The 27,831-nt window shown below is 43.7% G+C and overlaps 1 protein-coding gene across 1 annotated transcript in view; it reads right to left on the reverse strand.

The window, feature by feature from the left end:
- Positions 1-2,745: 2,745 nt before the first annotated feature.
- Positions 2,746-27,831, reverse strand: part of IQCA1 (IQ motif containing with AAA domain 1) — a 95,643-nt gene continuing 70,557 nt past the window's right edge. The window contains exons 13-19 of the mRNA XM_057422577.1: positions 27,729-27,811; positions 25,558-25,665; positions 21,840-22,039; positions 13,951-14,037; positions 10,886-11,063; positions 7,243-7,481; positions 2,746-3,321 (exon numbers count right to left, since the gene is read on the reverse strand). Coding sequence (XP_057278560.1) covers positions 3,223-3,321; positions 7,243-7,481; positions 10,886-11,063; positions 13,951-14,037; positions 21,840-22,039; positions 25,558-25,665; positions 27,729-27,811 — 994 coding nt within the window. The 3' untranslated portion in view covers positions 2,746-3,222. The remainder of the gene's footprint in view (positions 3,322-7,242; positions 7,482-10,885; positions 11,064-13,950; positions 14,038-21,839; positions 22,040-25,557; positions 25,666-27,728; positions 27,812-27,831) is intronic.

Raw genomic sequence — 27,831 nt, forward strand, 5'->3', positions numbered from 1 at the left:
AAATAACTGCAATGAAACGCTGACATTCACATTAATACCAAATTAGTTCCTGTATTATGACTGTTCTTACAATGAATGCCCAGTAATTTAATAGTAATGGGACATTTAAATAATTTAGCTTATAATTCTCTAGAATGCATTAAAACCCACTTACATATATAAATGAGTGTGACAGCTTCTTTCTCAACTTTGCTGGTGATGCTGGAAGCAGAGCAGCCTGGCACCCCCCTCTGCTGCCCCCCAAAACTCACCTTTTCCTGGTGCATATGGGCTGGGATCCAACCTGGACTGTTCTGTGACTCCATATAGCCAAAGGGATTTTCCTCCCTCATCAGATTTTGGGACTTCTGTGGCTGGGTTTAGCAAGGAACACTGTTTAAACTCACAGTGGGATGGGTGTTAGAGATGCAGCCAGGGCTGCTGAACTGATTAGCTCAGCCATTGACACTGAAATCACTGTATGTTGGCTCTGCTTGATGTGGCACTTCACTTTCTGTAATAATAAACAGCATTAAAACTGCTCCTCATTCTGTCCCCCTGATAAGGTTCTAAAGGAGAGCAAGGGCTTGGCAGCTACACGGGGCAGAGTTTGTCCGCTCTGTTGCTTCTTCCTACCCACAGAGCTGTTTGCAGGTACACCAGCTGAGGCTTCCAGATCCCCATGGGGAAAAGCAAGTTTACACTGAGTGCAGCCAATGCTGCAAGCTACGCCTGAAGGATGAATTGCCCCAGTGCCTTTACCTATAGACTGGTGGATACTGGAATAAAACTGCAGGTTTCTGCCTGCACAGCTGGGATGGGGAGAGGTCCCTGCATCCTCCCTGCGTGGGGTCGGAGTCGTGCCCTGGAGATGGATGTTGCCAGTCAGCATGTTACTTTGCTACCGAGATTGCATTGAACCTGCTGAAATATGAGTTAATGGGCTTGCTTACGTCCAGCCTAAATGTGGTCTTTTCATCACGTTGTGTTCTGCTGTCAAACCTGTTGTGGAGAGGAGGATTCCACTGTCGGCAAGATTGAGGACAGAATTATCCAAATTAGTTTCCTTGCAGATGAGAGCAGAGATGAGGTTTTCAGCACAAGCCCTGCACCTCTCTGGGGAGCCTGACTCTTTTCTCCCAGGGTGAAGCTGAAGAGGACCTTTCCTAATGGGGATGTGCTGCCAAATCTGTGAAGGTAGGTGCCTGCTGCAAGCAAAGAAACACCAAATAAAGTTGATTTGTAGCTGCTTTGTTGCAAGTGAATTAAATCCAGGGGCTGGCAGCTCATACTTGTGGTGACCAATGATGAGGATCCAGCAGCTGGATCATTGCTGGGGTGGCTTCGGGAAAGACTTGTGTCTATGAGGAATGTGCTGATGTGTTACAAAGATGATGTCTACCAAGCGTTCCCTTTGGCAGGGCTGGAGATGCTGCCTCAAGGTTGGAAGGCTGCAATCCAAGGGAGCTGTACCAGACAGTAGCCAAAGAGGAGCTCAGAAAGCCTGAGCTGGGGTGCTCTATAAACTGGGCTGTGATGGCAAGGCAGCCTGTTCTTCCCTCGGGGAGAAAACTTGCTTTAACCATAGCCAGTTCCCTTTGCTGTGCTCAGTGATATGGATCATTTTCTATGCAGTGAGTTGACTGTAGGAATCTTTCTGGGTTTTTGTACTCACCATCCAGGTAAAGTCACTTGCCACCATATTTTGGATGAAATAACCCTGTTCTAGCAGGGGGGAGGAAAGGAATGGGATATTATGAAGATGCAGGAACATTTATAATGGGATCAATTGCTTTTATATAGAAGACGCACTGGGAAGACCTCAGTAAGCAGTGAGCAGAGCTATGCTTGGAGTGAATTGTAACTGGCAGAGTACGTGTGATGTTACCCTCACCCAAGGGCAGGTTGGGCTGGCCTGTGCTGGAGGAAACCTGAGCAGCTTCCTTCAGCGGAGCAGCCCTCCTTGTATCTCCCAGCTTGTATACTGAAGGTACAGAGAGGTCCTTTAGCTCCCTGGGGCTGGTGTGCCTGTTTCCAGTTAAAATACGTATTGCACATTAGTCATTGTCAAGCCAACATAGGTATGCTGCAGCAAAAACAGGTAATTGTGGCTTTTATTTGTAGAGGAGCCTGGTGAATGAAATCCTGTATGGTACTGTCCCGGTCCACGTGCAGCACCTTGCACTTGGCCTTGTTGAACTCCATGGTTCACACGGTCCCACCTCTCCAGCCTGTCCAGCTCCCTCTGGATCCCATCCCTTCCCTCCAGTGTGTCACTGCACCACACAGCTCGGTGTCATTAGCAAATGTGCTGAGGGTGCCTCAGTCCCACTGTCTGTATTGCCAATAAAGTTGCTGAACAGCACCGACCCCAATCCCAAGCCCTGAGTAATGTCACTCAGAAGGTTTAGTAACTTGCTTTTGCTATTTGTGATATTTGGGTAATACACCTAATGCTCTATTCTGCTGTATATGTTGGGGTTTTCTTAAGCAACAGACACTGCTCTTTGTGCAAACAGGGTAATTGGGCATTGTTTTCTAGTGCAAAAGAGGTTCTTGGGACACTCACTAAAATGAACCCCTCCTGACTGCTTTGCTTTTGTTCTGCTTATTCATGTTTTTTGCTAAGATCCACATAATAGGAATTCTTCCGTGATAAGGTATCAGAAGCTGGAACAGTGCTGGTCCTCACAGGCCTGTGTAAATATTCAGCTTGTGGTAGATTGCATTAAGTGTCTTATAATCCATCCCAATTAAAAAGCAGTCTTTATAGCTGTAATAGTTTTATTGAGAACTGTAACACATTAGACCTACAGATATATAAAGCAGTTAGTTTTATAAAGCATATAGGGTATTAAAGTAATGAAAGACATTAATGTGACATCAATTTTTAAGGAGAGTTACTTGCTGAAATAAATGAGAACAGCCTAAAAGTTGATGGCATGTTACAGTGCTGAGTAATGAACCCTTCTGCCCCCTAAAATCTCTGCAAATAAATAATGCTTGAGCAACTCAGTGGCCATTAACTCTTTACCCTCTGAGAGCTACATGTCACATTGATGTCTCAGCTGATGGGTTTTAGCTTTGTAAAACTCATTCAGAAAGGAATTCTCTTTCTTGGAATACCTCTAACATGGGGTGTATTATTCCAATGTGTTTGCTCTCCTCCCATCTTCTGTGCTGATAAAGTTTGATGAAGTCGAGCTGTGATGGGTATTGCCAGCTGCAAAATCCTCAAGGAGGTTACTTTTTCCCTTTACTTCCTTTCCCTTTTCCTGCTTTTGCGTTGCCTGCCAGGGCTCTGGTTCGTGCCCTGCCCAGCGGGGTCTTGGCATACCAAGCCTGAAGAACCAAAACACATGTGGATGTTTTAATAAACCTTGGAGGAGAAATAAAAGAGCACTTAAACTTTTTACTGGTACAATGGAGCATTCCTTTAAAAACACTAAACTCTCATAATCATGGCTGGCTCGTGGAGAAGCAGAAACGAAATCCCTGTATCTCTTGAGAACGTTATTACAACAAGAAGTATCGCAATTGCTTGCTTGAGTTGTGCTTCATTAGCAGGAGTACTTAGCTGGGCCATTTGTGTTGCTACAGTTATGGATAATGTTAGAACTTCTACGATCAACCCTATTTCCAGGGTATACAGCTCTTGTCAAAACTCCCTCTGGTCTGAAACTTGGCAATAGACAAACCATACACTTCTCCTGGCTCTGCAAATCAAACCAGACAGGTTTTACTTCAATGAGAGAGCTTAAGAAGCAAAGCAAGCCCTGAACATTAAAAACCTGTTTATTGCTTTCAGATGCCTGTTCACAATCCTGTGACTTGTAAATGATCTTGCTAGAGTCGCTTTGTGAACTTGCCAAGCTTCTGGACTGTAATGTCAGCAAGGCAGTTCGAGGCCATGTGAAGAAAATGTAAAGTGGAATGATTTAGTTAGAAGTACGAGCTTCTCTTTCCCCATATATACATACATACATACAGGAACCTTTATCAGCAAAGTCATGCCTACATCGGACACTAAAATGCCACTAGGTGTTGACATGACTGATAAAATGCCTTCCTTGACCATATTCATTCACATGCTGCCTCAGGAAAGGATGTCTTTCCTCTGACCACAGAACGCTATTTAATGCTGCAGCTGTTGTCTTCTCTGCCCTCTGCTTGGGCCAATGTCGTCTTCAACCTTCCTATCAATGCGGCACCCTTTTAAGTCTGCTTTTTCCACAGGATCCATCCAAAAAGCTACCTCCAGCTTGAGCCTTTAGAGTTCTGCCTTGTCCAGTTTCCCAGTGTGTGTTACAGGCAGCAGCAAATGAAGTAACTGGGAGAAAAGGCATTGGAAGTGTACAGGGAGGAAAACACCCTGTTGTTCCTTTCTTGGTCTCAGATGGTCCTTGGTGTCATGCTGCTTAAAAGCTTCCAGTGTCCCAGAAAAGGGCTGATGGCAGGCACGCAATGTGGATCTCTTATTGCAGATTAAATACTGTCAGCAGGCAAATAAAGTCTGAGAGATATCAAATGTCCAGCTGGGCAGCCTGATCACTGTGATCTCTGCTCCCATTGCTCTCCTTCAAGAACATGGACTCTGATGATTGATTAAAACATGATGCAATTTCTCCTGTATCTACATCTAGATAGTGTCATGGGAGGTGTCTGGGAGGAAACCCTGTGCTCTCAGTGCAGCAGCCTCGGCAATTGCCTCAGGCCAAGCTATTCCTGTGTCATGGAGAACGGACATAGCTGGTGCAGGAAGAGGTCTGGAGATGGCTGTTTCTGGTCCTTCACATGAGTGGGATAAGAAAGAGAAGGTGCTGGTTGTGACTACGTGGGATTAGAAGCCAGCTCCTCAGATACGTTTAAAAGAAAAGTAGAATTATCAGTAATGCACCAGCATCTGAGCCGGGGATGTGAGTCACTGACAGTAAGTGACTGACCAGAGTTAAAGCGTTGGCTTGTTGGAGGAATGATGTCCAAAGTCTTTGGTATGGGTTTTCTTACATGTTATAAGTAATCTGGCACAGTCACTGGCAGGCAGATCTAGTGTGCTTGTTGGACTGTCTTTTGCTCTCTTAGAATTAACGTTATTTCTGTGTCAGGATTTGTATCAATCACACTGGTGCAATAATTTATAATTTCACAAACTTAGATGTGTAATTGGGGCAGAAATTTGAGTGAATTGACTGAAGAAATCACATTATCACAACTTTTGCATTATTTATATTCATTTTAGAACACTGGCAGAATATAAATGTCAAACAGGGAGATTCATGTTTCCAGCAAAGAGAAATCAAAGATTCATCACAGCACTAATCTCCACTTCGAATACTGCATTTTAGCCGCCCCACTTCAGAAAAAGACAAAGCAACAGAAAAGGTCCAGCAATGGCAATGATTAGAGGCTTGGGAAGAGGGGCTTCTGTGTGAGAAGAGATGAAGATACTGGAGTTAATTAGCACACAAGGCCATTTTACCAGCCCTCTTCCCCTGTGCCATATTACAGGTACTGGGGCAAGGTTCCATGGCATTTAAGAGAAACAGATTTAAAACAGATAAAAGGAAATACTTTCTTAAGGGCTGTAATTAATGCAAGGAAACGATTGCCATGGGACGCTGAGGACAGGATCCTTTTAGCTGTGCTGAAAATGAAGTGCTGCCTGCATATTTTGTGCTGCGCAAACCAGGCATATTTATAGTAAGTGGAATAACATTTTCAAGTTGGGCTTCTACTAAATACTAGCTCTCATGTTTCAGGGTACAAATGGATTGCTGCTTGGAGCTGGGAATGGTAGGTTTTTTTCCTTTGCTGCAAGACTGAACCATTAGCCTTTCCCTGAGGAAAGATTTTGGTTTAGATAGGAAGCATGAGGAAGAGAAGAGTAATTTGCCAAATATCACAAATGCTGCCTGCATTGAATGAGCCAAATGGCTCTAAATGGAAACTGGAAAGTATTCAAGAGGGCTGGGAGATATATGCACTATCATTAGGTTAGCAGTTGAAGACGACTTGGATGAAGTTGTTAGAAACAGCATCCTGTTTGTTGTGCAAGGAGCTGTGGGGATTCAAACCCAGAGGGGATTTAAAGAGAGGAATGAAATGCAAACCTTTCAGCTGGGAGAACTGGACAGTTTATAAGTGGGTCTGGGTAGAAATTGTGCGGGATTCAGGGCTGAGAAAGCTCTTTAGGGGTCTTTTGGCAGTACAGAAGTTCTATCCCATTTGGAGCCCCTGCTGTGGGCTGCCTGCAGCTCCTTGGTACACAGCAGGGTTTTCCTGTTTGGAGGCTAAGGCTTTCACTAGCATTTAGTAGGTTTGAGGTGCCTTAATCCAATGTTGTGTCATTCTTCTGGGGTGTCAGTACTGCTAAGCCATAGTGTTGCACACTAGGTAGTTCAGGTCCAACTTGGCTGTCCCTAAGCTACACTGAAGTCACTACAGTAAATAAGCTACAGACCTGTACTTAAGCCTTATAAACTGCTTCCATCAATAGGAAAAGAAAAAGCAAGACAGTGAAAGCAGAATTAACCACTGAATAAAGATAATCCTAGTCCAGGGAAAGAAAGAGTAAATACTACTGAACTACATGTGGGGAAAGTAGTTGTCTGCAGGGTGATCCATGTATATTTGAGGTACATGTAAGGCATCTCAAATGCACTAGGTTTTGCTTTCAGGGTTTTATAGCCTGGGGGGTGTGGAGAGGAACGAAACTTGAGGCAGAAAACTAATTATTCTTTTAAACCCCCAAATGAAAACTCTTCTTATAAGAAAAATTTCTGTCTGAAGTAATTTAAACTAAGGACTTAGAACATGATACCTATGTGGAACACCCTGCCGACCCTGAATGTCCACTTTTTTTGCCTCCTCAAGATAATATAGCTAGGCTTGCTGAACATGTCAGCTCTGAAAGAAAAAAGGACCAATACGTTATACTAATGGCACCTGCATAATTTACCCATGCACCTGAAGACCATGTTCAACATGAGCTGAGTGCAGGCAGGAGGCTCAGCAAAGCACTATGCCAGGCTTGCTGCCTGTAATAATGACTGCTTGCCTAGCATGTCCAGCTGCCCAGCAGCATGGGCTGCCAAACATCCTCATATGGGGGAGATGGGTGTTTGATGCTGTCGAGGCATACATCATCATTTAAATAGTGATGCAGCAGCCCATGAGTGGAATTAGCAGGCCTCTAGATCAAATGGGCAAGAACATGGCAGGGGATGATGAAAGACAGGCAGTTAACATAGCTCTTGACGTCACCTTAAATGCTTCCTCCTCCTCTCTGTACACTGGATCCTGTGTGGCCAGAAAACCTATGAACTCATCAGTTCTCAGTGGCTTCCTGCTCATCCGCAAGAGGCGCAGCTTGGTCAGCACAGCTTGCACTGCCCGGATGAGTTGTCCTGGGGTGAAACCATCTGACACGTTTGCCAGGCAGCTTATGTTCAGTAAGCTGGTGATTGCTCCCCCATTCTGCAGGATGATGTGTTTCCATAACACTGCTCATCAGGACACAAAAAAAGAGAGAAAGCCAAAGACATGAATGAAGAGAAGCAGGAAAAATGCATTTTGAAATTGAAACAGGAAAATAAGGGTTATTAGTCAGGAAAGCCAAGATTCCAATTCTTCTTGTTTGCTGTTTCTTTCATGTACAGATCTGTAGCAAAGTGGCCTTTAGGCACATCTGTTCTTTAATCGTTAGTGATCATTTGCTGGCTACTGGTCGATATTTTCAGAAAGTCATTAAGGGCACATATGTGCATATGTGTGTAAAAATGGCAAGAACTACTTAAACATGCTTGTGTGTACACAGAGGAAGAGAACCTGTCCAGAATGTTCCCATTTGGGCGTGTAGAGTTAAGTGCTTACATTAACAGGCTGTTTTTATTTCTGGGACCCTGATCACAGGTTCCTCCTGCTGAACTGAGGGCTGCTATGGGGGCCTCAATGTCTGCTTTGGAAGCCAAAGGGTTCCAGCTATGCAGGCATGTATTGCAAAGGCCAGGTGTCAGTTTCTGAGATTTGCTTCTTATTTAAATAGGAAACCTGCTTGTATCTTTTAGCTGTGAACCTCTGTGCCGTGAAGGTTTTCTTAATGTTTGTGAAGTGCCTGAGATTTTGCTTCCAAAAAGAAATTAATTGGAATTGTAACATCTTTTGGTTATTCTTATGTAAAGTAACAGTCTGTCCTGGAGAAACTTGATAGAACTTCCATGCCATCTCACCATGCTTTCCTTTAGAGCCTTACATGAAACAAACTGGAAAGAAATGCAGTATCATGCATAGAGATTAGAAAGGTTCTTGAGTGAGACAGGCAATTTCTGATCTGAGTGTCATGTGTTTGAATGCTTATATGTAGTATGAAAGTACTGGGTGGAAAATTAATGGTACTGAATGTTGGGGCAGTCATGTAAGGGAGAAAACCTGCCTCACTCTCCCATCGATTGCAATGTCGATATCACAGGCTTGTGCCCATAACTATTGACAACTTTGGACTACATTTTTCACTCAAGCAAATTGTGATCTTCCGCTTGAATTATATCTCTGCTCAATAGTTATTGGCTGAATCACTACTTCATAACAAGGAATTGATGCACACAAGGGCGAGCACAGCTATATATCGTGTGCGGCAGCTTCTGTTGCAGGTAGGATCATGTGTGTTACAGGGTACTAACTTGCTGGGTGAATAATAGCAAGAAACCTGTATAGGATCATGAATCTTCCAGTTGAATGATTTTCTTTGTATGTTTCCTGTTCCCATCATGCATAGATGGGGTTATGCTGGTTTGTAACAGAAGGGAAGGTTGCAGCAGACAAGTAGCTGTGCGCTGTGGCTATGAATCTTTGTTATGTCATGGCTCTGCTGTCAAAACAAGTTTCTTTAGTTCTCAAATTGGGTGTCAGGCACTGAAAATTTTCAGCATTGGAAGACGAGAACTCTGTATAGTAAAAGTCATCTTTTCATTGAACTTTGGGTCAGGTTGGAGCTAAAGAACAAGCTAGGTGCTGTCATGACTGTGACGTCAAAGTAGTAAAGCTACAAGTTTAATCTGCTTTAAAGTATCCAGAGTTCACTTTCTGGGTCATTCCTAAGTTTGCAGCTGAAATCCCTTCAGCTGGCCTTGTATTTTGTTTTGTTTTTTGATTCCAAATTAGTGGTGAGAATCCCAGAAAATGACAGCTCAATCCCCAGAAGTGAACACAACTAAATTCAGCTGCTAGCACCTCCTTTCCCTAGGTCTTATTCATATCGCTTATCTGTTAGCAATTTATCAGAGCTGTAACATAACATGAAACACATGTTAGCTTTCTTAGAGACCATTTCCCATCCATGCTATGAAAGTTACTGAGGGTGGAAGAGATTTACTGTGTGTTAGGCAGTCAAAACCTGTCTTGAGCTTGCTGTAATGTGCATCATCTCAATACCTTGGCTGCCCCTGTGAAAGGCAGCATGAAACTGGACTTCACAACCCAGTTGCATGGTTTTTGTAATAAGGTGACTGTGGAGGTAATGCTGTAGACAAGGTACAATTTGTGTAGCCAGGTCCCTGAACTGAATGTGGTTTCCTTTACTAATGTATTCTTCTGGGACATGGTCTATGAGAGATTAGTGGCACAAAGGGAGTCTGTTTTCCTTGGTGTAGTGATCAGTATATTTGTGCTGGTAGAAGCACATAGCTGAGAATCCTAACTTGAAGTGTTATTCAGAATTTAGCCATTCTGAATAGCTCCAGACCTTTTTTTCCATATTACCTTTAGACTGAACTTAAACAGGCCTTTTGCTCATGAGACACCGCATCCAGATTCCTTAATACCCAGAAAATGTATTAAACCACATGACCTGCGATTAAACCACAGGCAAAAAAGCCCTTATAGATTCAGAGAATTGTTTGGGTTGGAAGGATCTTAAAGGTCATCCAGTTCCAACCCCCTGACATGGGCAGGGACACCTTCCACTAGAGCAGGTTGCTCCAAGCCCCATCCAACCTGGCCTTGAACACTGCCAGGGATGGGGCAGCCACAGCTTCTCTGGGCACCCTGTACCAGCGCCTCAGCACCCTCACAGGGAAGAACAGTCTAAATCTAATTTAAATTTACCCTCTTTCAGCTCAAAGCCCTTCTGCTACCCACATCTGAAGGATGCAGAGAAGCTGTCTTTTCTCTTGTAGTAATTGACTCACATTATTAAACTTAATTTAGAGCATTTCTTCCTAGTCAATGCTGAGCTATTGCAGACTTCAAGGTGACTCAAATCTGAAACCAAACTTGCATTCCTGGAAGCTTGTCTTTTTATATAGACCGTGTAAATTGGTCTATGAAAAGACACTGTTTTCCTTACAAACTGTGAATCTCAGCATATGGGGCACTCAGTGAATTTGTCAGGCTCTGGGAGGGCCTATCACTGTAAGCATTTGATAGACTAGACACGCCAAACCTCGGATGCCTAGACAATGACTCTCACGATCTCTAAGTAGTAAAGTGGAATTTGATAGTGGCAAAACAAAGTCCTCCAGAGATGGTTTTGTTTATGGAGAGGCCCTAAAGTGTGTTGTTTCGGGTATGGAAACTGGAGAGAAATAACAGAAATACAGAATCCCTATGTAAAAGCTTGAAATAGAAAATGTGCACTGAAATTCCTTCATACAGGGGAAAACCAGATTGGGCTGAACTTGGTGCACACTGAACTCATGACAAAATGTGAACCACTGAACAGTGTTTTAAACTCTTCCAAATTCGACTTTGCTTATTTGATCTTTGGTGTAGCCTGTATCAGTATTAACCTAAATATCCAGGAAGCAAGATGGTACCCAGGCTATGAATTTAAAGTCAATTCTGAGGCTAACCAGGCAATAAACACAGATTTAAGCCACCGCTACCAGTCCGGATGACTTGGAATACTTGCCAAATCTGGAAGCATAGTCAGGCCTAGGAATCACAATGATTTTCTGGTAGACTTTGCAGAAAGGTTTAAGGTTGGCGTCGAAGGGGCGGTTGGTGGTTCCCACGAGCAGCACTCTGTCCGGTGCTTTCAGAGCCTTCAGGAATTTGGGGAGCATCTTTTCCAGTCTTTTTGGGCCCATCTTCAGCATGTACATGTGAATACAAGGGGGAAAAAGTTGTTAAGGAAGTCAGGTGAGCACTCAGTTTCTGCTTTTGCATCTGTGGGTTTGTGCTAGTTTCTTTCACTACTTGAATTTGCTGATCTTGTTATTGAACAGCAGGAAGGAAGCAAATCTGTTAAAGAAGGAAATTCTGATTTCCAGTTCACGGAGAAATATTGCTTGGAACTGTGCACCTGATAAACCTTAACAGATAGAAATAATGCCAGGGTATGTAGCCTAGTCTGGAATTCTCTCTGCTCTTACAGGTTACGGACTACCAACTCCTACTCATGGTTTACATGTGAAAAATACACTCCTTAATTCTTGCTGTGATTTCTAGCTTGCTGATGCTCTAACCTGAGAACACGAGCTCTTTGAATTCAGGTTTTATTCCTGAGTGAATGAATGCAATAATTTACTATTTGACTTTCTAAGAAACACTTAACTACTGTGTACAGAACAGATAAGTGTTGGGCAAAACCTGTTATAGGATACTTATGTTTGATGATGTCCAAGTGAATATTGACTGGAGAAGCTTAAGCCAATTGCTGTGGTGTCACTCTGCTGTCAATAAAGCTGTAAGTGAATAACTGGGTTAGGACAGTGTATCAAAGATGACTACTGACTTGGAAGCCTCTTGTCAGAAATGATTGAGACTTTAACATCCAAGGCACCAGCGCTCACTCACTTGCAGGCTTTACTAAATAGTAGGAGCTCCCTGAAAAACTTGAGTTTCCACTTCCTATCAGCCTTCCTTAATGTCAATAAGGAAGAAAATATGTCCTGTAAACCTTCTCAGCTGAAGGGCAATAATAAACACCCATGAATCTCCATTGAGTGTACCATCTTTCTGTTGTCTGCCATAGCAGACAGAAAGAAGACAAAGCTCTTCTTCAGAACGAAAGCTGCAGCAGAGAGGAAATGGGGAAATCAGTAAAAAATCCTAACAGTCACATAGCTATTTTCTAGGTAAACTTAATTACTAGATGTTGGTTTTCTCATTCTTTTTATTCTTAGGGTCATACTATGTGTCTAAGTTTGCCAATTGCTTAATCACGATAAGAAGGTGAGCATGTCTTAGTACTAGGGCTTAGGTTCCACTTTGGAAGCATAGGCATGTTGCTTGCCAGGCTAGTACATCTCACTCCTGGTTTTGCTCTTGGACGAATTATTCCTATGGCCATCACTCAGTGCCAGCTGCCATCTTTTCATCACCTCCTTGTGCCCGCACACCCAACGCTCCTAAGACAGCAGGATGCCTGCTTTGCCCCCAAGGAATGTGCCTTGTTAGCACAGTGGGTCTGCCCTGGAGCAAAGGAGAAGTCTTTGCTGTTCTCTTGTTCAGAAAGAAAGAGAACAGCAAGGACTGCTCTGTCCACACCCAAACACTATGTTTGCTGTGACTTCAGATCACAAGATCTTATCTAATCTTTGCCGTTGCCTTGTTGGGAAGCTTTTGGTAATGAACTTGGCTTCTCTGAGGATAAAACAAGCCGCCATTACATAGGTACCTTGGAAGTTTTAGCCAACCTTTGCTCTGCCAGGGAGATCTGGTCATGGCAATGGCCGAAATGTGGATTTACTTTTACACTGGCTAAATTACTCTCTGTGATGTATACATCTATTGCTACTCATAGGCTGCAAGCTTTCCTCCTCTTCTTGTGTATCAGAAGGAAGTACAAATATTTTCCAGGATGCAATGTTTCTAGAAAAGTGAGAATTATCACATTATTTTAGGTTTGGAAGTAGGCGTGGTTGGGGAATTCCATCTCACTGAAATGACTGAGAGTAGATAATGGTTGCTACAGGTGAGTGGACATGAGTGATTTAAAACCTGGAGCCATCTTCTCCCACCAACACAAGAGACCTTTAGTCAAATACCTGCAGGTCCCTGGATGTGATAGCAGGCGGAGAGGTGGGGAGGACGAGAAGCTTTTCCACACCGGTGGCTATCAAAGCAGACAAAGATCATGAGCACCCCAGGCAATTTTTGGCCTTTAATCTTAATTTTAATCCCCATCTGCACTTGCTGTCAAGGTTTTAGCCCAAGAGAAAGGTTCCCTTTCGGTGTGGCGACCACTAGAGGGCATCAATCACTGCACATTCACCAGCTCACAGAAATAACAGCCTCATCCAAGGGGATGCTTCCATGGTCTTTTGAAATACAGGCTTGTGTCTATCTCACAGTCTGCTTGTACAGGGCTCACCTTAGACAAACGAGGTTTAATTTTTTTCACACGGAGCTTTAAGAGTAAAATATTTTGCAAGCAACATGAATCTAATGAGGGTTTTGGGTGGGTTGCCCCTCTGCTCCAGAGGTTGAGTTGCTGTGCCTATTGGGCAATGTTTGAATGTTCTTTCTACTGGGGAAGCTACACAAGAGAGGAAGGAATGGAAGCAGTGGAAGCCCCAAGAAAATAATCTGTAATTTATCTGTTTAACACAGGCCCTTTGTTTTTGCTGTAGAAATTTATCCTTGTTACTTTATTGTTCACTTTGGCTCCATATGATTGCTCACATTAATAGAGCTGAGCAATTAAAGCTCAGCTTAACTTTTAGTTTCTTGCCTTGTGTTTTGAAAGCCTCCATTATTCTCTTCTACTTTCCAGTGCACTGAAAGCTGGACTATTTTTATATAAAGCAAGTACAGGTGTAGGAGAGAAATGTGACCTCTTGGGGGCTCTGAAGAAGTCACAAGACTCTCTTAAAAGCAGAAAACGTTAGCGAGCAAGCTATTATCAAGCAAGCTTTGCCAAGTCTGGTCACACCGGTATGTGCTAAGCTGAGAAATACACTTGTTCCTTTGTGTCTGTTGTAATGCAGCAGAAGAAATTATCCGGAGTGAAATAAAAAGGGAGCACCTCACCTCTCTATCAGCCGTTGATGCTGCTTTAGAGAATATCTTTTCTGTATCTCCAATCCACACAACTGAAGGCTGCAATTGCTTGGCCACCTAAGAGAGAATGGGGAGAGAAGGCAAGAAGTTGATTAAAATGGCTACAATTTCATATATAATTATGCTTTTGAATCCATGTTTCTGCTGTTAAAATGAGCCTGGGTTATTTGTCTTCCAGAAATGTTCAGCACTCATGGATAGCACTGGCTCTGTTTAGCAGCCTTGGCAAACTGAAGCGTTCCTAGTTGGGAATCTATCATTTAGAACCCATCCAAATGGGATTGTTTTGACTGCTATGCTTATCTGTCATTTCTCAATCCAAATTCAGCTGCAGTTCTGCAAAAAGGAAGCCTGGACTGGAAGTTCAATGGCAAACAATGGGCCACCACCAGTTCTAAAACTGGTAGCCCTTGCCTGTAGGATCCCTCCCTGGTTTTCCAAGGGAGATAGAGATGGGGAGTCAGGCAAGACATGGCTGTTGCGTGGGAAGGGATAGTACTAAGCTTTAAGTAAAATAGGCTGATGTGCAATCTTCTGGCTTACAAAACAGCATTTAATTTGCAGCTAGCCCACGAATTTAAGCAGAAGCTACTAAATCTGAAGGGGGGAGTGTGTGTGTGTGTGTGTGTGTCTATACAAATGGACTTTCTGGCTCCAAAGTCAGAGGCACTATACCTCTGCTTCACAGCAGGATGGCAGCAATGCTACAGGCTTTTTCCCATCACTCTCCCTATTGCTATAGAAACGCCAGTGAGTTTAGACATTCTGCTGCCAAATTTTAATCACTTTCTAGTGGCTCTCGGAGCCGTGTTAGTTTGTTCAGCAACAAAAGTGACGGCTCGAGGAGTCAATGGGCAGCGAGAGACACAGCAGTCTTCTGTCCTGCTCTTTCCCTCCCCAGGTTGAAGCTGCTGCTTCTAGGAAGGAAGCTTACAAAATCAATAGGTTGTACACATCAGAAGTGCAGTGTTTGATTGACAGACAGTGCAGGAAGAATTAAGTCAGGAACATCTTTCTTCCAAGCAGCACAGTTCATTATTACAGACACATTTCCAAAGCACCAAGCTCGTGTGTGTGTCTGTAGTGTAGAAACGGACTGAAGATGAGGAAGAGAATAATAGATGAGGGATGTTAAACTTGTTTGCTGTGCTGTTGATGGGGTGAAGTGGAAACAATGCCGTCTTTGGCATGTGACACTTTATTTATGGGAACTCATCAGTCCTAGAATATGTCAAGTGGTACCTCCAAGTTCAGAACAGTTTAATGGGAGAAAGCTGAGCTTTTTCCTCTGGAAGGCAGGGATTTGAGTGGTTAGCTTTAGTAATGAGGATTTAGAAAAGAAAAACTTTGTGTCATGAAAGATAATGTGAAAATGCTGCAGAAACTGATATGTGGACCTAGGCAGTTATATGGATGTTTATCTGCATGTACAACTGAAGGGGTGACTTTTCAGTCCAGCAGTGTATTGAGTGTACAAGCGAGAATGACATAACATATAAATTTGTACAGCAATAATAGCTGCAATTTTAAGGGCAAATGCTTTGTTTTATCCATCTCCTATTTGTCTATTTTCAGAGGTAAGTCTGGCATATTCCTAAGCCTGCACACACTCTGCAAGGTACACCTGACAGGGCAACCCTGTGGCTTTCACAAAACTGAGCTGTACAGCAGCCTTGCATAGGGAGTTTCTGCTGAGTATCCTGCTAGTCAAGGGCTCAGACACCTGCAGAAGACACAAGTCAGTCCTACTCACTCGCACCTGCAGGTGAATGCCGTTAGTGCCTGGGTGCATGTAAATAGGCTTGGAGGCCAGAGGTGAAAGAAGTGTAAGGTGGTAGCATGACCAAACAGCCGAGATGGGAGAACTGATGTTCTCTGTAACATTAAGACTTGGAAGGAAAAACAGAGGCATGGTTTAAGTTGCTGAAAGAAACCTACAGCTTCTTAAAGAGCTGCTTTTGCATTCTGTGCACCTGCTATGGAGTCCACTGTGATGAGTGGAAGCTCTGACTCGGAGACCCTCACCCAACTCAGCACCGCTAATGAACGAACAATCAGCTGGGGCGTTCTGATGTTTGTCTTTCACCTTCTGAAATCTAACAACCACTGGAGATGAGGCAGTGGGTGGCTGTTTCCCTTGAAGCCTCCCTTTTTCCCCCATGAAGCTTGAGTCGGTAGCTCGGGTTTACAGCCTGTGTGTGCGTGCGCTACCACCCCAATAAGCTCTGTCACTGTAGGATCTGCTATTCTTGTGCCTTCTCCCCACTTTATCCTGATGAGGGTTGCTTCTTTTCTAATGCATGTGCTAATGTTGTTTCCCAAGGAGAACAGTCCCCTTCTGATAGTGTGGATAATGCAGCTGTATGGTGCCTGGGAAGCCACATAGCTGTTCTGCAATGTACTCTCCATACCTGTGCGCCTCATGCTGCAGTGGGATGTGATGGCGGAATAAGGGTGGGGGAGGTCACAGAGGCTATAAAAGCTGTTGGCAGTGGTTGAACTCTGCTTGTGTACTTCAAAGGGAACCCGTGTTGCCCTTTCAGTGGGGCCAACGCAGGCAGGGAGGTTCACATCTCTCCCGTTTGGCTGGGAGGTCACTTCCGTGGTTACCAGCCCTCTAAAATAGAACCTTAAGTTTTAAACCAGACTACACTTACATTTGAGCTCTTAAGGAAGAGTGCTCACTGCTGTCCCATGTGTCATCTGGTGTTTTTTTGTCCCTTTCATTTCCCCACCGAGGAGATGGAAATACAATGAATAACCTCAGTTCTGGCACTTTCTTTGAGAGACTTCGCTGTGCTTTCTGTTTTGAGGTGATGCTCTAAATGTATAGAGCAGCCTGCGTATGTTCTGGTGTTGATACACACTGTGTATAAGCTTGGCTGTTTCTTTTCTGAAGGCAGATCAGACACCCAGCATCCATCGGCGTCTCATTTAAATTGTTGGCAGAGCTGTAGCAGCCTGTCTATCCCCCGTGAAAGTGCTTCATTTGAATTATCCACGGGCAGTTTGAATCCATGGGTAATTAAATGCACTGTACATAATTAATTTGTAATTGAAATGATATGAACAATTTGCAGGAGCTGCCAGCAGATGGCTCCTTAACCCTTCTAATACCGCAGCGAGCCAGCGGCGCTCAATGCTCTGCAGTTGATACTCACTCATCAGCTTCAAAGCAGCTTAAGTAGCAAGATGCTAAAAGGGCTGAACAGACCTTATCTGTGGGAGCCTTACAGGCAAATGCTCCAGTGATGATGCCACTATATCCTGGTTTGTTGGGCAGAAAACAACTATAAATACTGCCTTTCAACAGGATGAATTTCATTGTTTGACACTAGAGTAAATGCAGAGTAAACTGATAGCGTAAAGCTGCTTTATCACAGAAATAACGCCGTGTGTTTGAGCACTGGTGTTATTTAACACTTAAAGGGTTTAGGCATCTAGCAGACTGAACTGCACTGAGAGGAAAGAATTACTTTGGGATGCCTGGAAGAAAGGCAGACCAGACTGTTCCCAGATTTCAACTGTAATGGAAGAGTCTTGTGTGGCATGTTAATGCTAAATACGCAGAGACTTCTGTCAATGTACTGAGGTAAACTGTACCTAGTTCTTCAGCTGCCAGAAAAATTACCTGTCTGAAGGGACAACACAGCAGTGGTTATGGGTAAAGGAACCTGATTCAGTAGAAAAAGATTAGTGACAGACTTCGAAATTATATTGCCTCTAAATGCTGGGATTATATAAATTAATGTTAAATAAACTCCATTGCATTCGTTTGTTTGTATAACACTTTTACAGTCTTGCTAAATAGCATAATCAAATAGCCTGAGAAGAGCCTTCTAACAATGACGGTGATTATTTCTGCAGCTTGCTGCTCTGTAAACCCCCTTGTTCAGTAGAAACAGCATAAACTGAGATGTTGATATACAGAGATGACTTCTCCGCTGGTATTTCCTCCTGGCCACCTCTTTCTCAACCTTTTAGCCTGGTTAGTGTTGCACTCAAAACATGTTCCCACGTGTGGTTTTCTGTGCAATGTGCTTCCTGAGTGCTGCTGCGGCTCTGGTAAAGGACCTGAGAGGTGTTGTCTCACTCTGGTGGTGATTAACCTGATGGCTGCTGTACGGTTGCTAATGGAAGGCCAGTGCTTGTCATTTTTATTGCCTTGGAGTTAAGCCTTATGAACTACCTGCATTTTCACACTTTTGTGTTGTGGAGTCATGCATCCGACCTCCCATCCTCAGTCCCTTCTGGATTTTGTTTTGTTTCTATGCATCTTTCACTGTCCTTTATTATCCTTCATTATCCTTTTATTAGCATGTTTTATATAAGCTGTTGCACTACAGGAGTGGTTTGTGCCTTGATGGGAACACTGGCAAGCCAAGCTATGGGTTGGTACAAGCTGGCAGAGAGTTTAGGTTGGCTCAGTCCATGGAAAATGTGGCTTAATTGAAATATTTCAGCATGTTCTGTCTCACACTTGAAGGATGAGTTTTGTTTTTGGGAATGTTGGGAAGTGCTTCTACATTAGAGACAGAGCCTCTCTTTACTCTGAAGCAGAGCTGACCTGGCAGGCTGTGCTGTGTCTTTATGGAGAATACAAGTGCTCAGGCTTGGTGTTCACAGCTTTTTCCAATAGCCTTCCTATTTGAAATTAATCTTCCTTACATTTCCTTTGAATAGGAGATTGAAACATTGGTGTTTTCCTGTCCTAGTACGAGAAGTCATTTCCTCTTTATGACATTTAAAATGCCTGCTTTGAGTAACACGCAAGCCTCTCCTTTTGGATCAGGGCTGGTATGTCTCTTGCAAGTCTCCTCCCTAAATAAGGGAGGGGAAAAAGAAAGAATTTGGCTCTTGCATCTGAAACAAATTAAAGTTCCATTTCTTTCCATTGCTATTCACTTGTTTAGGGTGTCTCCCACGAAACAACTGCCAGCAGCCAATGCTCGGTCATGGCCGGAAAGTTTCCTAATGGTCATTTTATGTTCTCCAGAGTTTCTTTTCATTACAGCAACTCTGTTTGCAGATGTGATAGGTAATTGGAAGTGCAAGGTTACTCCACCTTTATCACAGCAGCCTTAATTCTTAGATACTAAATGTAATTATATATTAAATCTTGGTGTTTAGCAATGGTTACATGGATCATAAGACAGCAGAAAAAGAATGTTTCATTGTCATTCACTTACAACTATAAGTAGAAGGTGTGTATTCTGCTTGACTGATTCTATATAAAGGCACTTGTGGAAAGCTGGAGTTGAAAGCTTGCTTGACAACAGTCACAGTTGCTGTTTGCAAAAAACATGACCAGAAGCATCTGAATATGGAGACATGGTGAATCTTTCAGTGGCCATCTGCATGCAAGGTGTACTATGATGTGCCAGATAGTAGACTGAGAGCATTAAATAATACATGGCAGTGGCAAGATACCATCGGCTTTCACGGCATGTCAGCTCTGTGTGCCTCTGTACACTGGAGCCTTACAATAGCGTCAGTGCCTGTCTTGTTACAGGGTAGCCAAATACTGGACACAGTGTCTGGCTGTGGTGTCATAAGTGCCAGTTAGGATGGAATCAGTAATTGCTGTAAGAGGCTGGCTCTACTCTTGCTAATAGAGGCCAGCATTTGGCTGACTTCTTGCTGCATTGACATGCTGTTGACTTGCATTCAACTTGCTGACCTTAAGAAGCCCCAGTGCTTTCCTCCAAAGCTGCTGTCTAATTGGTGGGCTACAGCCCAGACCCCTTTGTGCTGTTGTGTGGGGTTACTTCATCCCAGGTGCAGGACTAGCATACTGGATGGGAGCACCTGATGTTGTAAAAAAGCAGCAACCGTTGGTAGGACGAAGGCAGTGGATGACTGTGGCAGGGACTTGCGAGTCCCCAGAGGCAGGAAAAATGAGACACATTTGGCACTGTTAAGAGCAAATAAAGAGGGGCTGTAGCTGCAGAGGTGAGAGCCCGTGTGGCTGGAGGACTGCTTCCAGCCTGCCTCTGAGAACCCACAGAATCTGAGTCAAAATCAGCAGCACAAATCAATGGCTCAGCCCTGGGAACAAAAGGTGGCACAGAGAGGTGAAGCAACCAAAGGAATTAGGAAAGGAAATTGAACATAGTTGATGTGAATGATGCTAAGGCAGGCTGGTGCTGTGTCAGCATGAGTTTGCACAGAAATGAGCATGCAAGTGATGCAGCCCTTGGAAAGAAATAGTGTGCTGTGCTGTTTGCTCTGTGGTTAAAGGAGCAGAGTTTGAAACAGCACTGCTGGTGCAGTTGGAACACCTTTTGATCAGCAAGTGCTTGGTTAGCCCTTACATCACATGACTGCAAGCAACTTCCATCTGGTAACTCATGGCTGCTTTTGTGAGAACTACAGTAGACAAGTCAGCTTGGACTCATAATTTTGGGGGAGGTGTTGGGTAATAATTCAATTTATTCTTAGGTAATGTGGAAAAATGTAAGGGGTTTTATATACCTGTATCTGGACTTATGTGCCTACATGGGTGTGTATATCTAGACTTAAATATCTAACGTGTACAGGTGTACACACATTTTATATATGCTCTAGTTATTGTACATATTTTATATGTATATATGTGCATGTATAAAAAAGCCTTAACTTCAGCTGGCACATTCCTGTAGGAGTAAAAAGGTGCCCTCCCTTTTCCTGTGTTTAAAGGCCTTGTGCTGTAGCGAGGACTAGATGATGGGAAGGATGGTGTGTGCACTGTGCCTGCAGCCAGACATGTGCTTTGCTATTGATGAAGGCAGAGAAACTAAGTGGAGAAGGGTGAAATGTGCAGAGCGGAGGGAGGAGAGGGAGTATTAGCTCAGTCTAATGGCACTAGCTTGTGTCAGGGAGTGCTAGACCTAGTGTCAGTGTTGCAGCATCAAAGGTGCATGATCACAGCACCATTGCTTTTCCTTCGGCAGTGTTCTGACCAGCAAGAGATGGGTCCTTGGGGATTGCTTTGCTTTTCAGCGTGAAACCTGACTTTCCTGGTTTTCTGTGGATGGAGGCACCTGTCACAAACCTGCTGTAATGCTGGATTTAATACAGTACATCTGATAACGCATCCCAGGGAAAGCCCATTTGAATTCAGTCTGTTAGTGGCACTGCAAAGCTATTTTCTAGTGTATGTATTGTGTTTTATCTTTCCAAGAGGATTTTATCTGAAAATGTTTACCAGCTTCCTTCCTTAGCAGAAACACTGAGCACTGAGAATGTGGAAGGAATCCTGCCAGGAGAGTGTCTTTATTTTCCTGAGGAGGGTTTGGGCTATGTCCTTCACAGTTCATATGCCTTTTTTAATTTCCAGGCTTCTCATACATTTCTGTTAATGTAATCCTGAACTAGGATTCCCTCTTTTGAAACACTTGCTGATAGGTAAACAGAGAGCAGTATAGGAGAAAACTGGTTTACAGCAAGAGTCCCAGAGAGGAAATATCTGACCACCCCAGTGTAGTATCTGATTAAATGCTGCATGGCAAGCATTCCTGACTGGTGTGCACATAAACAGAGAGCAGAATTCCCTTTATCTGTGATGCTTTTCATATTCAAGGTAATGCAAAGCTTGCACAAATGTTAACATGAAAAATATGGTTCCTACAAGTGATTTCTCAAGAGGCATTAAGTCCTCTACAGCAAAGCACACACTGGCTGTCAGCACGTGGCTTTGAAAGCAGGGAGGGAGTTTCCATTTGGGTTAGCAGTCCTTTGGACGTGGGGCAGCTTTGCCCTTGTATGACTGCTGTGCATATTCCTCACTGTGGAGGAACTATGACTCAATGCCCCATTTGTTCCGCAGAAGATGTGCCGAACTGAACTAACTCTGTAGAGAAGTACATGAAACACAGTACCTTGAGAACCATGTGAAGCATCATTTGCAGGCCACTCTTGCCTGGATACTTCCCAGTAATGCTGGAAGCAGATAAATTGAAGAGGTTGGCTCCTGTTTCTGTGCAGATGGCATGGACCAACATCTTCTTTCCAACACCAGCAGGTCCAGCTAGTAACAAGGCCTTCACCAAAGGAGCCTTCTCATGGACTATTTGAGAACCTGTACAAAGTCATATGGCATTATTATTGTTTTAATTTAAGTCTGTCATAAAGGTAATAGAGTGATTCATCTACTGTCAATAATTTGTAATGTGAATTATTTCCTTAATATGGCACAAGTACTCTTGAGCTCAATTCTGTAGGAGTTACCACATTTGAGTTAGCATCCCTGTTTGTAGTACAACTCAACCACCTTTACTTACACACTCTGATGGGCAAACTCCAGCTCTGAATCTGTGTGAGATCAAAGAGCAGTAACTCACTGATAAATGTTTGAGGATGGACACAGGATAACAGCACTGAAAAGGAGCTGATGCTGGTTGCTATGTGTACAGGCCTGGTGCTCCTCACAGGGACTTGCTTTGTTACACAGCAGTTGTCAGCTCCCTTCCTCAGCTGTCCGTCAGAGGCAGGGTTAGAGATGTACCTTTGGCTTTAAGCTTTGCATCTGTTTTGAGAGCAAGTCCTCACTTTCTGCAACTGGACAAAGCCATAGACTCAAGTTGCACACAGGACAAAGAGAATTCCCTCCTTCTGCTGACAATTTCCAGCTTCCCCATCTTGAAAGCAAACAAACTAATGGGAGTCTGTTGGAGCTGTGTTTGTCAGTGATTCTGAAACCAGATGTTTCCATGTGTTTTATTTTATCTCCTTTAACTGCTGCCTTTTTCGGGTAATTTTTCCTCTTAAATGTTATTGCTGTTCAGTGAGCATTGGAGACGCTGACTGCCTGTCACTGAGGCTAGCTGTTCTCCAAAACCCTTCACTGCTGATCATAGCATCCCAGACTGGTTTGTGTGTGTTGGAAGGGACCTTAAAGCTCATCCAGTTCCAACCCCCTGCCACAGGCAGGGACATGTTCTACTAAAGCAGGTTGCTCTGAGCCCTGTCCACTGGGAGCTGCTCTAAAGTCTACCCTTAGGGATCCTGCTCTTCTCCAGGCTGAAACAGCCCAGCTCTCTCAGCCCAATAAGCCCTCTAAGCCTGCCTGCTGAGTGTGGTGTTAGCTCATCTGCAGAGGAGCTAATAGTATTCCCCAGTTTGGAACTCAGCATCTGCATGTTGCAGAGCAAGTACAATATTATCTGTGAGGAGGAGGATCCTTTTCTGTTCCCTTCCTTTTATTCAGGTGAACAAATGCAAATGCCAGGGTTGCTTTGCTTTACTTGCTCTGCCAGCAGCAATGACTGCTCAGCATTTCTAAATCTCTGCCTATGGCAGCTCCAGGTAAACTCATTCTGGGCTGTAAGAAATGCATCCATCACCTGGGAAAGCCTGGAAGAATTGCCTGTGTTGTGGAAACAGGACCACTGAAAGATTTAGGTGGCTGATGGTGATAGAACTCGTCTTCCCTGCAGCTCTGTTCTTCTATGAATTAGGTACAGGTAAACCTCTAGAGATGGAGGTAGTAGGAAATGTCAAATGCTGTATCTGTACACAGTGGCAGTTCTGTAACATCACTGCCTCAAAGCCTAAAACCATTCTGTGTGAGCAGTGATGGTTGTTGCTAAGGCAAATTTGAATGTGTGTGAGCATCTGCCACTTCTGAAGGTCTTTGGGACTGGTGTCTATCAGACTATGGGACTAGTGGGGGAAACTGGCCCCAAAGGTGCTGGGCTGCAGCAGAAGCCTCTGGCTTAGCCTGGAAAAGTTCTCTGGGTTAAGGAGACAGCTAAACCCAAATCCAGTCAGGCTGCCTATTGTGTCCTAATGCTTTAACAACCCAAATAAATGACAATGAACCAACTGCGAAGATGAATGCCATTATTTCAGGGCTGTGCAGGGTGTAGTGAAGTTGTCAGCCACCCAGGCTTTATTAATATTTGGTGGTTCCATACCAATCTATTCCTTTTACACATCAATTTATTATGAGGGGAGCAGCAGACTCCTCTGTGTTTAAAGATGAAATATAGAGGCTACTCTTATTTCTCCTTCAGCTGCTTATAATTTTCTCAATGCTATTTAAGCTGGGGGCTTTCCTTGCCATCAGGTGATTATTATGAGAATAACTTTTACTTCCACACATACACCATTATACGATTAACTAGTTTTGAGATGAATTAAGTGAAATGTCATTCGTAACGGAGCACCCAAAAGGTAAAACCATTCCTGTGCCTCTTTTTGGCTCATGCAACAGCTTTCTTTACTTAAAGGCATTTTAAAAATGCTACAACAAATACTTCTTGTTTAACTAGTCCAGGGGCATTTCTCCATGGAATTTTAAATGGTAGAAAATGTATGGATTCTCTTTCCTCCTGCCTCAGGGAGTGTCTTGGGGCTTGAATTCAGTAGGTTTAGATAGCATTAAAACATAACCTTGGAGGAGTTATGTGGTATACAAAATACCACATCGTAGTCAGTGCAGACAGCAATAACTGCCGACCTCTCTCAGCTGACTGTGGTCAAACTTGCAGCCAACCCCTGAGAGTTAATCCAAAAACCAGCTGGGAGTGTTTTAGATAAGGAAAGCCCATCTAGGCTGATGGAAGGGGTGTTTGGAGCATCCTGTTTGTTAACCTGACCTGCAGATAGAGCACTCCTGCTGCCCTACAGCTCAACCTGAGACCAAATGGAAGCAGCCTTGTGCACTGCTGCACTGAGCTTTCTACAGCACATGCCCTCTGTGGGGACAGGGAGAGCCTCAGAGCATGTACATAGAGACCAGCCTGAACACAGGTCTGTCTGGGAGGCGTGCAAAGGGGAGGGGAAAGCAGAAGCTCAGTGTCAGCTTTGCTCCATTTGCCGGAATGGCAAAAATAACATTAGTTATTTTGTCCTAGTTATTTTGTCCTATAAAGGGGCTCAGCAGGCAATGGCACAGCCTGGGGTAGGATATGCCAGGGAGGATAAAACCTCCCTGAAAGCCGATCAGGAATGGCAAAGGATGCAAGTGAAGTATGGGTAGAGGCCCTTGAGACAGGCAGGCACTTCTTGCAATCACTAGAATCTGGCATATGCCATTCCCAAGTAAAATATGGGATAGATTTTTCCATTAAAAGCATGCAACTCGACCCAGCAAAGCTTTGTTAGGTATCGGCAAAGTCTTAATGCAAACTACAAGAGCATTTAAAAGTGTTCCCTCTGATGTACAAAATGTATCCAGACTAATTCCTTAAACGACTGTGTTGTTTAGTACTGAGTAACATTAGCCAGCTTGTAAAAGGTAAATTGCAACCTTAGCCCTTCCCTTAACTTGATTAATTTTGATCACTGGAGCTTGTTTTAGCTATTATCTTTCCCCAGTGATTTCCTTTTATGTGCTGCCATTCACAAACTGTTAACATGCAAACGGAGATGGTTTGGAAACGCAATACCTGACAATAGCATGTGCAAGCTCCTTTATGCACTATTAAATTGATACGGTCTTCACTCAGAAGGCTTAATTGAAAAACAATTATACTGCAAAATGCTTTAGATTACGATTAATCAAGCCTTGTCAAAGCCGGTAAAAATGCACGTTACTGACAGGAAGCAAAGCCATTGTATTCTGCCCTCTGGTAATTTCTGCTGTGCTCTTACCTAATGGCAGTATTCCATACAGTGCTATTAGCTGTCTGACATCTGCAAGAGAGGGCATTGGCTCTCTATCTGCCTGCTGAAGTGTGGTCCCCAGATAGCTGTACTCGCCTGTAGGGAGAAAGCACGGGCTTCATAAATGTGACAGTGCATTGTTAGAGAAAGCATAACTCGAGTCATGAAAAACTACCTTAGAATACCAATATAACGTGCTCACAGCAAACCCAGGGGACAGGGATTCAAACAGGGCAATATTGGTGTGGAATGTGGCCCTGAGCAATTTGGAGAGGTGAACTGCAAAGGAAGTTGAAGTTAAACACACTGGATTCCCCTTCCAGCCTGTGGAAGGTGTTCAGCAGAGCTGCCAGTCTCAAATAACCTTTGAAAGAAACTTTGTGGAGAAGCATCATTAACAGCACCATAAATCACATTCACTGGCAAAGGATTTCTAGGTTTGGGATTCTGCAGGGTTGGATGCCAGTGAAACACGCTCCGTCAGAAGGATTTTAGAAAGGGGAAAAGCTGATTTAACAAGCATCCTCCCAACTGTATCACATCTCAGCCTCTCGCTGTGTTAGACATTGGAGTGTGTCACCTCATTTGGTGGGTTCTTTGCTTTGCACTTAATCTGTGTTTCTTCAAACAAAACAGCCCAAGACAACCAAAAATCCCTGACATGAACTGATTGAATCTTGCCTCAGCTCTTGTTACAGAGCCATGATCACACTGCTTGCCCTGTCAAAGTCCATACACAAGACATGTTAGAGAAAAAAGATCCAGCAGGATGGGCCACAAGCAGGAAAACTAGCTGTGATGATGTAGTCAGTGATTATTTTTTAGCATCAATTGCATGTCATTATGGTGAATATCTCAAAAAATTGTGTTTTATTGGAATGAAAAATGGAGAGCACTGGAGCTTTTTTGGGCAGGGGTATGTTAGCAATGGTTAAGAGAGAAAGGGGAGTTGTAATTTGGGGGCCAAAAGGCAGACAAGCCCTGGTGCAACTGCCCCCTCCCCTCTGAAGAACAAAATTCATTTCAGGTTTTATCTTTTATTTAAGGAGAAATCAAAAGACCCGGATAGGAATTAATCTTCACAGATTTAATTAGAAGGCATCAAAGGGTTTAATTGCAACTGAACATAAATCATGGTGGATACTCGCTGACTAATTTAGATAAGGTCACCAAGAAAATTAGTTCAGTGATGTCGGTTTGTCATAGAGGGGGGGGGACATTTCAGTGCCTTTACTTGCTGTGTAGCACAATTCCACTCTGTCCCTTTGCCAGGAACTGGGATGGAAGTGACCTTCCTTAGGCTTCAGCCCTGTAAGAGCTGAGCAGTTGAGGACTGCAGAAGAGCCACAGCTTCAAACCTCAGGGTCAAGGGAAGATAGCCCAAAGCTACCTCAGCCTATTTCCAAGTTTGATGTTACCATCTGTTAATCATTATCCACTGGCCAAGATGTGCTTTAAAAACATCCCTGGCAGGGAATGTTTGTTAGACAAATGCAGCCTGGTTGGGTGAGCAACGGAATGATGGAAAATTTCCCTTATTTTGTTTCATGATCTTTTAATGAGCATAAAATGGGCAGAATACTTGTTAATTCAGCCTTCAACAGAGTGGTTTGGTTCCACCTCCTGTGTAAAGCATAGGCAAGCATGTCTGACTGCAGCTGCAGGTAACAGAAACTGGGCAAGAGGTCTATGAACTGCAGAACTAGGCAGAGGCACATCTTAAATCAAGGGCCAGATATGCCTCAAAGCACTGCTCGAAGTTGATGGGCAGGCAGGGAGGTAAAGGTAAGAGGGTGAGTCTTCTCTGCTCAACAGACTCATACTGAAGGCCAATGCCTGGCCAGTGCTGCCGAAAGGATATCCTGGCTCCACCTCAGAGTGGCTTGTGACAGACAAAGCCATTCAAGGCTTCCAGGTGTTAGTGCTTGGAGCTAAGCATCAGCTTTCCTAAGAGGCCCTTGGTTTCACTAGCAGAAGTGGAAGGTAACAGGCACCCTGCAGAAGCAGGTTTGCTTTGCATAGATACTCAAGTTTGAAAGTCCTGGAAGTGTAATTACTCTTGAACTCCCCCTTGACTGGAAATAGGGGCCAGTGAACACTGAATGGCTGGAGGTTTGGTAGAATTAAACACCATATTAGTTGTAATATATGTACTTTACCAACATAATCTGAGAGATTCACGGTCTTGGCTTTTATCAGCAATCCTTCTTCCACCAGTTCCTTATACAGAGAATCGATGGTCCTATGGACAAGAGACATCAC

Source organism: Pezoporus wallicus, unplaced genomic scaffold (assembly GCF_028554395.1).
Source record: "Pezoporus wallicus isolate ANWC-B61680 ecotype Strahan unplaced genomic scaffold, APGP_CSIRO_Pwel_v1 contig_3488, whole genome shotgun sequence".
NCBI lineage: Eukaryota > Metazoa > Chordata > Aves > Psittaciformes > Psittacidae > Pezoporus > Pezoporus wallicus.